The sequence below is a fragment of the Podarcis tiliguerta genome (genome assembly GCF_965153285.1).
Source record: "Podarcis tiliguerta genome assembly, chromosome: 3".
Taxonomy (NCBI): Eukaryota; Metazoa; Chordata; class Lepidosauria; order Squamata; family Lacertidae; genus Podarcis; species Podarcis tiliguerta.
The window spans coordinates 75775431-75788567 of NC_139536.1; the positions used below are offsets into that span (position 1 = coordinate 75775431).

General features: G+C 39.8%; 1 protein-coding gene across 5 annotated transcripts in view; it reads left to right on the plus strand.

Moving 5' to 3' along the window:
- EPHA7 (EPH receptor A7) overlaps positions 1-12441 on the plus strand; it is a 167721-nt gene extending 155280 nt beyond the window's left edge. For 3 of the 5 annotated variants that reach the window (XM_083433421.1, XM_083433422.1, XM_083433423.1), the window contains exons 15-17: positions 6438-6631; positions 8662-8817; positions 9956-12441. In XM_083433421.1, coding sequence (XP_083289547.1) covers positions 6438-6631; positions 8662-8817; positions 9956-10070 — 465 coding nt within the window. In that variant the 3' untranslated portion in view covers positions 10071-12441. Of the gene's footprint in view, positions 1-409; positions 6632-8661; positions 8818-9955 lie in introns of all 5 variants that reach the window. The other 2 variants (XR_014509533.1, XR_014509534.1) reach the window with 2 other exon arrangements.
- Positions 12442-13137: the final 696 nt, after the last annotated feature.

Below are 13137 nucleotides of genomic sequence, written 5' to 3' on the forward strand. Positions count from 1 at the left end.
CTAAGGGAGCTGGGCATGTTTAGCCTGGAGAAGAGGAGGTTAAGGGGTGATATGATAGCCATGTTCAAATATATAAAAGGATGTCACATAGAGGAGGGAGAAAGGTTGTTTTCTGCTGCTCCAGAGAAGCGGACACGGAGCAATGGATCCAAACTACAAGAAAGAAGATTCCACCTAAACATTAGGAAGAACTTCCTGACAGTAAGAGCTGTTCGACAGTGGAATTTGCTGCCAAGGAGTGTGGTGGAGTCTCCTTCTTTGGAGGTCTTTAAGCAGAGGCTTGACAACCATATGTCAGGAGTGCTCTGATGGTGTTTCCTGCTTGGCAGGGGGTTGGACTCGATGACCCTTGTGGTCTCTTCCAACTCTATGATTCTATGATTCTATGATTCTATGATTCTATGGAAAGGTATAAATTTATTAGCACTAGCCAGCTAGTGGGAAGCCAGCTCAAGGGCTCCCACTAGTGCACTGGAGTTTGACCACTTCCTCCTCCAAATCCACTCCGGAGTGTGTGTGAGGAAGGGGAGATTGTTCCGTCCGGCAAATAGAAATGCTTGCGCTGACAGAACAATTGCATTAAGATCTCTGTTACTTTAACATAAATACTGCTGCTAGCTGTTTCATTATTTTATAGTTCATTAATAGGGCATAGCAAGCAGCATACACAGAAAGAGACTACATAACACATAACCTAGTAGACAAATAGCACAATCCTGCATATGTCTACTCAGCAGTAAGACCCATTGAGTTCACAGGTAAGTGTGTAGAGGACTGAGCCAAGAGCTGGGATAAGGGTCAGTTATGATGTTCAGGCTTTTCCAGCCATTGTTGCCTTTAGACATCTTAAAAAGTCACTCTTGGTGTTTGAAGACCTCTGAAAGCAAGTTGGCAAGGACATGCAAGGGCACTTTGGATCCTAGACAGTTTTGGGGTTTTTGTTAAAGCCCACAAATTCTGTAAGTTTCAACAACACCATTACAAAACCCCCGAAACAGTAGTCCATTAATCATCCTCTTCTAAAACTTAGAGAGAGGGAGTAATGAATAACTATTCATCCATAATAGCTGATTTCTTCTCAACATTTTACAACAACCTTTATTCCATGTTGTCTTCAATGAAAATCATATAATCCTACAATGAGAAACCAAACCCTTTTCATAACACTATATGCATCCTCCTTCTAGGTAGGACTTAGGCTGTCACTTTTTTCCCTTACAAAACAGGAAAAATGAAAACATGTAGTCATCTCCACACCCTTGATCTTGGCCTCGGGCTTGTTTACACAGGTGCAGATTGAGGGCTTGTTTACATGGCACCCATTCTAGCCCTTACAAGAGCATTTTAGAGCAGATTCATGTGTGCAGAAGTTCCCTGTGACTAACCCTTTTGAAGAGGATTATTCCTTGAACAGGGTAGCCATTTTCACAAGCAAGCGGGGATGGGACTTGGCTTTACCAAGCTTTAATTTTGAGCACAAAGGTCCGTGGATGTGGAACAGAGCTATATCTAAATTAGTTCTTTAATTGGACACAAAATGTTTCTTCAAATCAATAGACAGTACAGGTTGGCCTAAGTTACAAAGTTACTTACAATTGTCATCTGAGCTTCTAGTGACAATGCTACCTCCGGGAGCATCCCCAAACTGTTCTTTTGGCAGGAATGCAACTCCATTCGGAACAGGCCATCTCCCTGACTCCTAGACCCTGGTGCTGCCCCCTATTCCTGCCTCCAGCTAGTAGAAATTCAGTTTCAGTTTATAAGCCCTTATACAGCTCAACACCCCCAGTACTGGTAAAACATCTAAAGAGCTTCTCCTTATTCCCTGGATGACTTCTCCCAGTGCCTTCATATAAATGTTAAAAGGTATGAGAGACAAGATGGAACTCTTGCTGAAATCCTCAGGTACATGAGAGGTTAAATGCATGGCTGACCACAAGCTTTGACATTGATTCAGCAAGCAAGACACCTCCCTTTGAAGAGAACACGGCAAGCACAGCTGTTCGTATGTCCCAAGACTGGACAGACGAATGGGCGTATTCCTCTGTGTGGGCTGGCTCTGTGAAGTTCGTCTGCACCAGTGCTGCCATCTCCGTGTCCAAAGAGATGGAGGTGAAGTTAGGGCTGCTTAAGCATCATGCTAAATCTCTAAATCCGCTCTGCAGGGTAAAGAGACACTGCCCCGTCCCCTGAAACAGCAGGCAGGGGAAGGAGAGGGGGACAAGTAGAATGCTTGTGCCAAGGTAGGGTTGGCACAGCACAAATGTTCTGGTGATGCTAATATGGTGCTCCTCCCAGGGCATTTCCACCATGCCAACCTCGCCACTGCTGCATCCCTCTTCCTCTCCATCCCAGTATGCTGCAGTGACTCAGCTGAACAGAAGTCAAAGGAGCAGTGCAGCCCTACCACATGGCCTACTGCTGTGAAAAACAAAGGACTAAGGAGAATTTCTCAATACAGGGAGGCCAATATTTGATGCAATGTGTGCTTTTTCCCTTAGTACAGTACTATTAGCTATTTTGGTTTCAAGTTTACTGCTATTTTATAAAATATGGGAATCAAACTGCAGATACCAAGTGAGGTTTCATTTTATCATAGAAATAAGTGTGTGTGTAAATAAATGATGGGGAAAATAATGTTATTTCCCTGTTGTTGATTTTTTAAGAATGATCGACATCAGAGAGTACTTTTTTGGTGAGTTTTTTTCTAATCTACCATATAAAATCTAAATGATGAGTCAGTTTGGCAGAGAGCAAAGTTGTTAATATTTGACAGGTCTCAGTGTCAGAGATTTCATGGACTGTCAAAATATGGGCAAACAAGTCCTTGGGGCAGGGAGAGAGAAATATTTACATTCCCTCGACACCCAGTCGAGTTTCATTCCTTTTGACACCTTCCTTCTGTACTAGATTCAAACATAAAAGGTGTCTGACAGGAATATAAGATGCCTCAAAGGCAAAGCTTACCTATCTTTCAAAAAAGACATAAGGAAAGAACTGTTAGGAGAAGGGAAAGCAACAGACAAAACCAGTATTTTCATACTTCTTGCTGAAATTTTGCATTGGGCTTAATGTATGGGCTCAATTTGTAAATAGGTAAACAGAGCAAATTGTCTGACAGTGAGAACAACTTACCAGTTATATTCTAGTTAGCATTTAATTTATTTCCTGCTCAGCCGAAATGAGGTTTTCAGTGCAATCTTGCACATGTCTGTTCAGAAGTAAGTCCCATTCACTGCAATAGGGCTTACTTCCAGGCAAGTGCATTAAAGAATGCAGCTTAAATACTTTAAGCCTGGTATGATGGGATGGGATGAGGATGTGTTGAACTACTGCTCTACAAACTAAGCAAATCAGAAAAGAAATGAAAAGCAAGCACAAGGGGTCGTTGTGACATAGAATAATAGAATTGTGGACCCCAAGAATCATCTAGTCCAACCCCCTGCAATGCAGGACTCTCAGCTAAAGCATCCATGACAGATGGCCATGCAACCTCTGTTTAAAACCCCCAAGGAAGGAGTGTCTACCACCTTCCAAGGGTTCCACTGTCAAGCAGATCTTACCATGAGAAAGTTCTTCCTGATGTTTAGTCAGAATCTCTTTCCTTGTAACTTGAAGCCATTGGTTCACGTCCTACACTCCAGAGCAGGCGAGGCAAGTGGTACCTAAATAAAGGATGTAGTATTCTCATTAATTTAGACTAAAGCTACACTTTTACAATCAGGTTTCACACAATCATGTTAACTGCATTTTGTGTCATTTGTATTCACCAGTACAGTATGTAAAGTGGAGTACGTCAGATGAGAGGGACTAATTTATTTAATCTGGTTTCGTATGGCAAGACAAAGATGGGTTGGAACCTATTTCTCTACTGAAATAGCTAGTGTTCTTATCCAGTTTACATGGCTATAAATTCATTTAAATATATATTCACTAGTAAAAATAGAGTATGTGCTGGAACTAAGCCAAATAATCTGAAAAATTGACCTCATACCATTTGTTGTGGTGGTGGTTTTAGTGCATCTTGTCGGTCCCCATCATTATGCTTTGACTTTAAATCTTAGAATCACTTACCTTATTTCTCTCATTCAGAATGGTCTTAAACAAAAACTATTTGAATTTCTGGTTTTATTTGTTCAGCGTTCATGTGTAAAAGAAGTATAAGCTTTTTCTTTTATCCTTTAAAAAAGGTGAACCATTAACTTTTGCTGTTAGTCATTTCTCAACACCATGGAATTTTCTACAATCAAGAAAATATATTTGCCATCATGCCTGCTAATGCATATTTTGTTGCCCTTTCTTCTTTCATTGCTTCGCTTTTGCTTTCTAGGTGATATGTTCTGCCATGGTCATGTTTTGGATTTCTAGATCAATTGACGGCAATCAGTCGAATAATTGTGTTCCAATTACTGTGAGAGATCGACAAGGCGTGTCGTATTTGTATTTCTCTCATCTCTAATTCCTTTGGAAATTCTGTGGAGTACTCACATTTTATTAATAAGTGTCTGAGTTGAATTTTCATCATAAACACATTTTTAGTTCAAAGAGCATAATTACTTCATCATCATTTTGTATAATTACATGCACATACACAGAGAGAGAGACTGACTTTCCACATGTATACCTTACACAGTTCTGAACTCTGCAAATTTCAGATTTGAAAAAATTCAGATTTGAAAAATTTGATGTTTAGCCCAAGCTAAACATCAGAGCTCCAGGTATCTCTGCATGTTTTATCCACATTCACCCATTACCATGCATAATAGAGTTATAGAATAAGAAAACACAAAATTACAGCCATTGAAATGCCTGTGGCCTGAGAATGAACACGTTAGATAACATTAAGGATATTATTTGAAGTAAAGCTGCAACCACAAAAGTGGTTTGTGACCTTTCAGTTTGAATGTGGAGTACCCTCCAACTTTGCAAGTGTATGAGAGCTCTGGATTCAGCTGTAGGTTTCCACTCAGAAGAGGGAAGGTGATATTGACTATTTTCTTCTCTCCCTGGCAGCTACCACAGCTTCCAAAAAAATCTCTTCTAGAGGATCCCACAATCTATTAAATTTTTTTTATGCAGATGGGGAGGTGCTGGTGTCTGCAGCCGAGGGAGAATCACACACATACAATTTCTTTCCCCCTCTTATGCGAGTGGATGCTTCCTTTGGCACAAAAGTGATAGGATTGCTAAGTGACAATCACCCCGTGTTTTCAAACGTTTACAATATTTGCAGCCTGCATCCAATAGGATTTTGGCTTCCTCTGTTCATATATATGTCATTGATGCCTGTGTATATGGCATTACACATTGTTATACTTTTCTGCAGTGCACTGGGAGATTTCGAAAATTTTTGGAGTTTACTTTTCATTCTTTAAAATCCTCCTTCAATTCACATTCCGACATGCGTATATAATATATATTGAACAAAAGCTTTGAATTCTCGCCAGCTTTTATTTATCATGACAGCTTTATATCCTAGGGTTAACCCCAGAAGAAAGCCCCAAGGTTGGCTTTCTCTGTGGACTGCTGCAAAGGAGAGAGCCTGTGCTACTTACTCCTGAGGAACAAGCACTCTTCCTTAGCAATTCTAACACAGTTATGTCTGCCGGTATTTGAAATACCCACCCCACCCTGAAACAATATTTTAACGCTTTATATAACTTTTTTTTTAATAAGCTCGTTGCTTCCCATCATGGTTTCTTATCCTGTCCTAGGGGCATTTAGTAGTTTCCTATAATTATCTCCCCCTCCCTCTTTTACTTAAACCTCAAATGAGTTTTGCTAGAAAATCAAGCAGTGGGTGTAACTCTTCCTACAGACATTAACTGCCCTGCACCATATCACAACATGCCACATTTTCTTATTAATAATGGACTTTCCTTCTCCTGATTCATTAAGATATTACCCAGCCAAGCTATGCTTATACATGTCACATTGCATTCAGATCCAGTTGTGCCCACTGTAAGGGTGAATATTAAGGGAAAGTGCTTTTTTAGAAAGTACCTTTTATGTACAGTGATTTCCAGATACTTTTCTTGCATAGCATGCACCGATGCCTAAACCTCTGTTCATTTAAATGCTGTGTGTATTCCTGGAGGGGAAATGAAGGGGGGGGGAGCTTTTGGGCAAATGCTGTTGCCTTCAAAGAGCATCTCCATGTATCAATTTATCAGCTCACCCTTGGTGAATTTAATTGCTGTTTCCTGCTGCTGATTTGACTAGGTAATGCAACCATGTTCTCAGCATACACCACAGAATAATCTGTTTAATAAGCATGGAAAATAAAAACAAGTTTATTATACAGCAACATGAATGCATGTGTCAAAACAACAGGCTCTGTTTGAAAGATACATTTCATAAAGCTTTGATTGCTTAATTTGGCTGCTTGATTCTTCATGGGCCGTAAAAAATTCAAAACAACGTTTTTTGTCTTTTAGGTTATAAAAGCAATTGAAGAAGGCTATCGCTTGCCAGCACCCATGGACTGCCCAGCAGGCCTTCACCAGCTGATGCTAGATTGCTGGCAGAAAGAGCGTGCAGAAAGGCCAAAGTTTGAGCAAATAGTGGGCATTCTGGACAAGATGATTCGGAACCCAAACAGCTTGAAAACCCCTCTGGGAACCTGTAGCAGGTAAGTGACTGGTGCTGTTTCTAAGTTGTAGGCCAGATTTTTAGGCTGTATTTCTTCATTCAGTTCAGCTGCTGCTATCCGCTGCAGGGTGTACAGAAACATCCCCTGTTCAGGCTGCCTTTACAAAGATAAACCAGCAGATACTCTAGACTGTGCTGTGTGTTGCTTGTCATAAAACGAGCAGGAACTGAACAGAGGGACCTGAACAACTTCCATGTTTTGAAAGAAGCAGAAAGGCCACTGTATGATTTGATTTTCCCTGTTTTGCCACAGTTTGTTTAGTAAAAAGGTTTCAGCACAAAGCAGCTTCCAACAAAATTGCTGTAAAATAATTTACAAAATTATTTGGGACGCGGGTGGCACTGTGGGTTAAACCACTGAGCCTAGGACTTCCGATCAGAAGGTCGGCGGTTTGAATGCCTGCGACGGAGTGAGCTCTCGTTGCTCGGTCCCTGCTCCTGCCAACCTAGCAGTTCGAAAGCACGAAGTGCAAGTAGATAAATAGGTACCGCTCTGGCGGGAAGGTAAACGGCGTTTCCGTGCACTGCTCTGGTTCGCCAGAAGCGGCTTTGTCATGCTGGCCACATGACCCGGAAGCTGTCTGCAGACGAACGCCGGCTCCCCCGGCCAATAAAGCGAGATGAGCGCCGCAACCCCAGAGTTGGTCATGACTGGACCTAATGGTCAGGGGTCCCTTTACCTTTACCTAATTTACAAAAACATGAAGTTTTAACTGCTGCTCTTTACTCTTTTATTGTTGCTCTGTTGATAGAAATATGCAGCAGCTACAAAGGCCTAGACTCTGCCATATTAAATGTATTTATTCATTTACTGTATTTAGAGCCCATTCTTCACCAAATGATCCAAGGCCAAAAATGCAACAAAAAAATTAAGAGATACTTAACAATATTTTAAAAATATTGTGTGTGGGTGTGTATGTACATACACTACACACAAGCACTAGATGCTGTATTGACTGTATTTTACTCTATGTTAATTTTTGTCAAATCCAGAAATACCCACTTAAAACCACAATGTATAATCTTCAAAATTCCAGCATATTTCTACTGAAGTAAATCGAGCTGTTCTTTGGTTTGCATATATCAGACCTATTTATCTTCAGATCTCTTTTTATTTATAATAATTAATCTCTGATTCATTTGATTTTTATAATTATTTAAAATTGTATTGCACATTTCTGTATTTGGAAGGAAGTCTCTGTGCGCTCAGTGAGGCTTACTCCCACATAAGTGTGCATTCTAGAAGGAAGGTTTTCTGGGTGTCAGGTGGGCACAAGCTACACAGGGATTACAATTTTACCTATAAGAATTTGGGTCATGCAAAAAGGCTATCAGAATCAGCACAGGTTGTACAGCCAAAATGAGTTGATATCACAGGGATAAAAGAAAATCTGCTTCTTGGTGTCTCTTTTCCCAGACATCACATTCTAAAGAACCTCAACAAGAAACAAAGCCAGCCTTCAGAGAAGCTATTTAGCTAGACCCAGTGCCAGAAGTCAGATCATAGTTGCCACATTTCTCTGTCTTTTCTTCCCTTTGACCAATCTTCATTTGATCACAAAATGTTTGGAGTGAAGCTTTCCTCTTGTGTGAATTTTTATAGAGTCAAATATCCATTGTGTGTATAAGACATAGCACACTAATTCAAATAAGAGACAATAATACAGTCAAACCTCAGTTCAAAAACGCCTCTGTTATCGTACGTTTTGGCTCCCAAATGCCGAAAACCCGAACATCCGACGCAGCTTCTGCTTGAGTGCAAGAAGCTCTTGCAACCAATCGGAAGCCATGCCTTGGTTGTTGAATGTTTTGGAAGTTGAACGGTCTTCCGGAACGGATTACGTTCGACAACCAAGGTATGACAGTAACCCTAGTAGATAACTAGTGAAAAAGAAGGGGGATTGTTTCTGGAACTGAACAATGTGGACAAAGCCTTATGTGCTTGTTGTGCTCTCTAGTGTTGTAATTTCTCTTAAAATATAATAACCTTATGTTTCCCTTCCGATCTAGGCCAATCAGTCCTCTTCTGGACCAGAATACACCTGATTTCACTACATTTTGTTCTGTAGGAGAATGGTTGCAAGCCATCAAGATGGAAAGATATAAGGATAACTTTTCAGCTGCAGGCTACAATAACCTTGAGACAGTAGCCAGGATGACTATTGAGTAAGTGATTTGATTTTCATGTGATTATGATGGCTGGTGTTTTAAATAGGTGTTACCACAATAGCTTTCACCATGGCCCAAGCTATCATCATTTCCTCAACAAGTCTGGAATGAGTAGAGGCATTTTTTCCCCTAGAGGCCCTTTCCCTACCACCACTATCAGTTCACACAAATTGCTCTAATTATTAAAACACGTTGTTTAAAAATAAAGGAAAGGTAGGTGCACAAAAGAGGAGCCAATAAGAACCCTAAAAACATATTGTAGCAGAGCCAACCTGCATAAAAACATTGGGATCTCCAGACATGTCCACCACTCACCCTTTAGTCCCAGAGCAGTAACCAGATTTTAAGGTGGCCTGAATCCTAGAACTGCTTTGACAATTACCTAGACAGTGTAGGGCCAGGGTAGCCGCCATGGTGTGCTCCAATTGTTGTTGTACACCAGCTCCCATCACCCCTGACCATTGGCCATGCTGGCGCTGGGGCTGATGGGAGTTGGAGTCCAGCAACAGCTGCAGCCCATCATGTTTACTCCTGATCAAGAAATTCTGATAATTGTAGTGAGTTGTGACTCCCAATCACCCCTTGTAATAAAGAGGAGGGGAATTTGCAAAGTTTAAAGAGTTGTTGTGCTCATAGGTTACTCTAGCTGACTCTGAATAATAAGAATCACAGAATTGTAAAGTCTGTAAGGCAGGAGTGGAAAACGCGTTGGAGGGAACCACAAAGGTCATCTAGTTCAATCTCTGCAATGCAGGAATCTCTTTGCCCAACGTGGGGCTCGAACCAACAACTCTGAGATTAAGAGTCTCTTGCTCTACCAATTGAGGTCCTCCAGATTTTGCTGGACTACAACTTCCATCATCCCAAACAATTTTATATTGATTTTATATATTTTTACTAGAATTGGAAATTGCTCACTGCTTAGATACTCTATGATTAAGTGGTATATAAATTCATAAAATAAACCAATATAAACCATAAAACCACCACCAAAAAAATCAGACCTAGGCATACTGACATCCCGGATGTACAAAATATCATTCAGTTCTGTGAATTGTGCTAATGTTTCTTTTTTGTCCTCATACACTGACAGTCAAATGCCTAACCTTGAACCTTTCTCTTCCCTTTCCACCAGCGATATTATGAGCTTAGGCATCACGTTGGTTGGCCATCAAAAGAAAATCATGAGCAGCATTCAGACTATGAGAGCACAAATGTTACATTTGCATGGCACTGGCATCCAAGTGTGATAAACGCTTCTCCCTTACGAGGGAGGTGACAGACTTGAGAGAACAGTGCCGGCCTTCGATCTACATGAAGTGCTGCTAGAAGACACATGATTTTCTGGGTCCTTCCTGCAGACCACAGAAGGCCCACAAGAAGCACCTACAGACTTGAACTCCTAAGTGCCACCAGAAACTTACTTAAAAAGGGAATATGGATCCACTGATGGCAGCAACGAAAGCAGTGACAATAAACAAAGTACTACCTGAAACACCTACGAACACCTTGAACTCTCTAACCTCCTTTTTATCTAATGGACTTTTTAAATTGTACATAAGGGATTTTGAAAAAGAAAGAATATATTTGTCAGATAAAAATCATATTATTGCTAAAGTCAACAAAATATTTTCCTTAAACCTTTCATTTCAAACTTTTTCCCCCCAAAAAAGAGAAAAAAAAGGAATCAGTTGTGTTGCTTTGTCATATAGACCTTCTTTTAATGTAACATTTATATCTTTGGACCTTCTTAGTGCTAAGCATATGACGCATTATTACACTGGGGACTTTTGAAAGATTGTATGAATTTCTACAGACACAAGAGGTGTAACTGAGAAATGTGGATCTGACCGCTGGGTTGGGTGAAATGGAGTTGCGGGGTAGGGTTTGCTTTATGAAGTTTACTTTGGTCTGTTAATTCCGCACCACATTTATGTGGTTTGCTAATTGGCAGGAAATCAGGAAGGGAAAAAAAAGACATTGCCAAGAGTTCTGATATTTTTGAAAATAATTTTGTATGATAAATCACATGGTCTCTTTAAACAGGAAATGAATAAAACGGAGAACCTAGCAATAATGTTCCCTTAAAATGCCCAGGCACTTTAAAAGAAAAGGCTTGAAAGATGACTTTAGGAAGTTGCCTGGGTTAAATATAAGCTGTACATCTGCAACTTTAAACTTGTTAAGACCTCTTTTGCTGAATAATTGATTGTAGTAGGTGTGTCAAAACAAAAACAAAACAAAACAGGTACAGTACTGTAGTGTTGCCTAGCCTTTTAATCAGAGCACATTGGTGTCTATTGCTGTTGTTTCTTTCTTTAATTTTTCAATATTCCACATTAGAAGGTCTAGGAAAAATAACTGGCATATGGTTAATATGAGATTAAGTTGAATGTAGTCCCTCCTGCAAAAATAAACATCTGGGGGTGCAATCCAGAGAACAGAAGGCATACCTACATCCCACTGAACTCAGCATTTAATTGAGACTAATTTTTACTGGTTTCAATTGGGACTTAGTCTCAAAAAGATCTTACCACATTCTGTATGGAGTCCCAGCAATTTCAATGGGGCCCAAGTGCAGCTAACATTCTCTGGATTGCACTCCTCCAGTGTAAGCCCTAATACAAGTGAATGAGAGGTGAACAGCAGCTGTGAGGCTTGCACAGGAGATGTTCCTATCAGATGGTGCCTTTGGATTTTCTATTAGAACCGCTGAGTGTAAGGCAAGTGGCAGTTCGAAAATTTTCAAGCTTTTTGTTTGTTTTTTTACAAGCTGCTCTATACATACACAAAAACAGTCATTTGAGACTTCTGACTGAAAAGTAGCTGTTGAATGAGAGAACTCTCTTTTTTTAGGAAAAAAAAACCAGTTTTAATTTAATATATGCGTACTTGAGTTGAATGAAATGTAGAACTACCATAAGCAATAACAGTGCGTTGCAGGAATATATACAAAACAGGTGATAAAATGCTGTCAAAAAAAATATCATGAAAATCACGAGCTACCCCAGCAGTGAATAGCTGTACTTCCAAAGAGAACTGGGCTGCTCCCATTGGTTTTCATAGAGAAAGATCCCAGGGATCAGTCATAAATTAAGTCTTGTTTGATAATGTGGGCATCCACACAAAAAAGTATAACCCTGTAAATGTTCCTTTGTAAAACTTGTACATTTTATTTATACTGTCTTGTTTTGTACACACATTTCTGTGCGGTGAGCTCTGAATACATTGAAAATGCACTATATTTTTCTATTTTACTTACAGAGCATCACAAAAAAAGGAAAATGTTTTTCAGTGCTACATAATGTGTTTTCCCACATTTAGGACCAAAGATAGCTACAGAAAACTTAAATAGATCATTTACCCCTCCCCCCGCCCTAATCTTCCACTTTTAGTTCACTGTACAGTGTTATATTTGTCATTTTATTTATTTGTTTGGTTAGAAAAAAAATCACTTTGATTATACTATTTTTTTTTTCTTATTTCCCCTTTGTTAAAGAAATCTGTAAAAAAAATGAGAGAAACAAAACAACCAATCTTTGAATTAACATAATCTCATTACATAGACACTTCCATTTGTAATCTTTGTAATAGACTGTAAATATATTTTTGGAAATATAACAGTGTGCATCAGGGTTATTTTTCATTGTCTGTCTATAGCAGTCACAACACACCATAGTAAAATGGCAAAAGTGTAATCCCCCCTTGATATTTGGAAAGTACAGGCGAAGTCATTAATTTCATTTTAAGTTATGAGTTCGATAGAAATGGTTATCCTTAGCTACAGAGGTGATTCCAGCCCCTCACCAATTTGTAAAAGTGCAAAGATCTCTTAAGGCGATGTATCAAACTTTTCATTATGCAGACTTATCGCCCTATCTAAAACAGGTTTACTTGGATTTAAGTACTATTGATTCCAATGGCCTTACTTCATGGTATGCTTAAGATAGGCTAATGTATGATCCAGGCAGGGCCTAGACACACAGAAGCAAGCTTTTCTACATGCATCCCTGGCTGCATGAGAAAGCTCATGGAAACAGATGTTCTGGGTACATTCCTTAAGCATAAAAAGACTTATCTGGGTAACAGTTAAATGTTCAGGTGCATGTGATATTTTTATCCCACCATCCCCCGTCCCCAAGAAGTGGCTTACAGGATTCTCCCCAAACCCATTTTATTGTCACCTCAGTCCTTTGAGGTAGGTTAGGCTGATTCAGAGAGACTGGCCCAAGATCATCCAGCAAGTCAACACCAAGTGGGAATATTAAACCAGGCAGGAATAGAGGACATGGTATCATCCCAAACAGGTGATTTTGC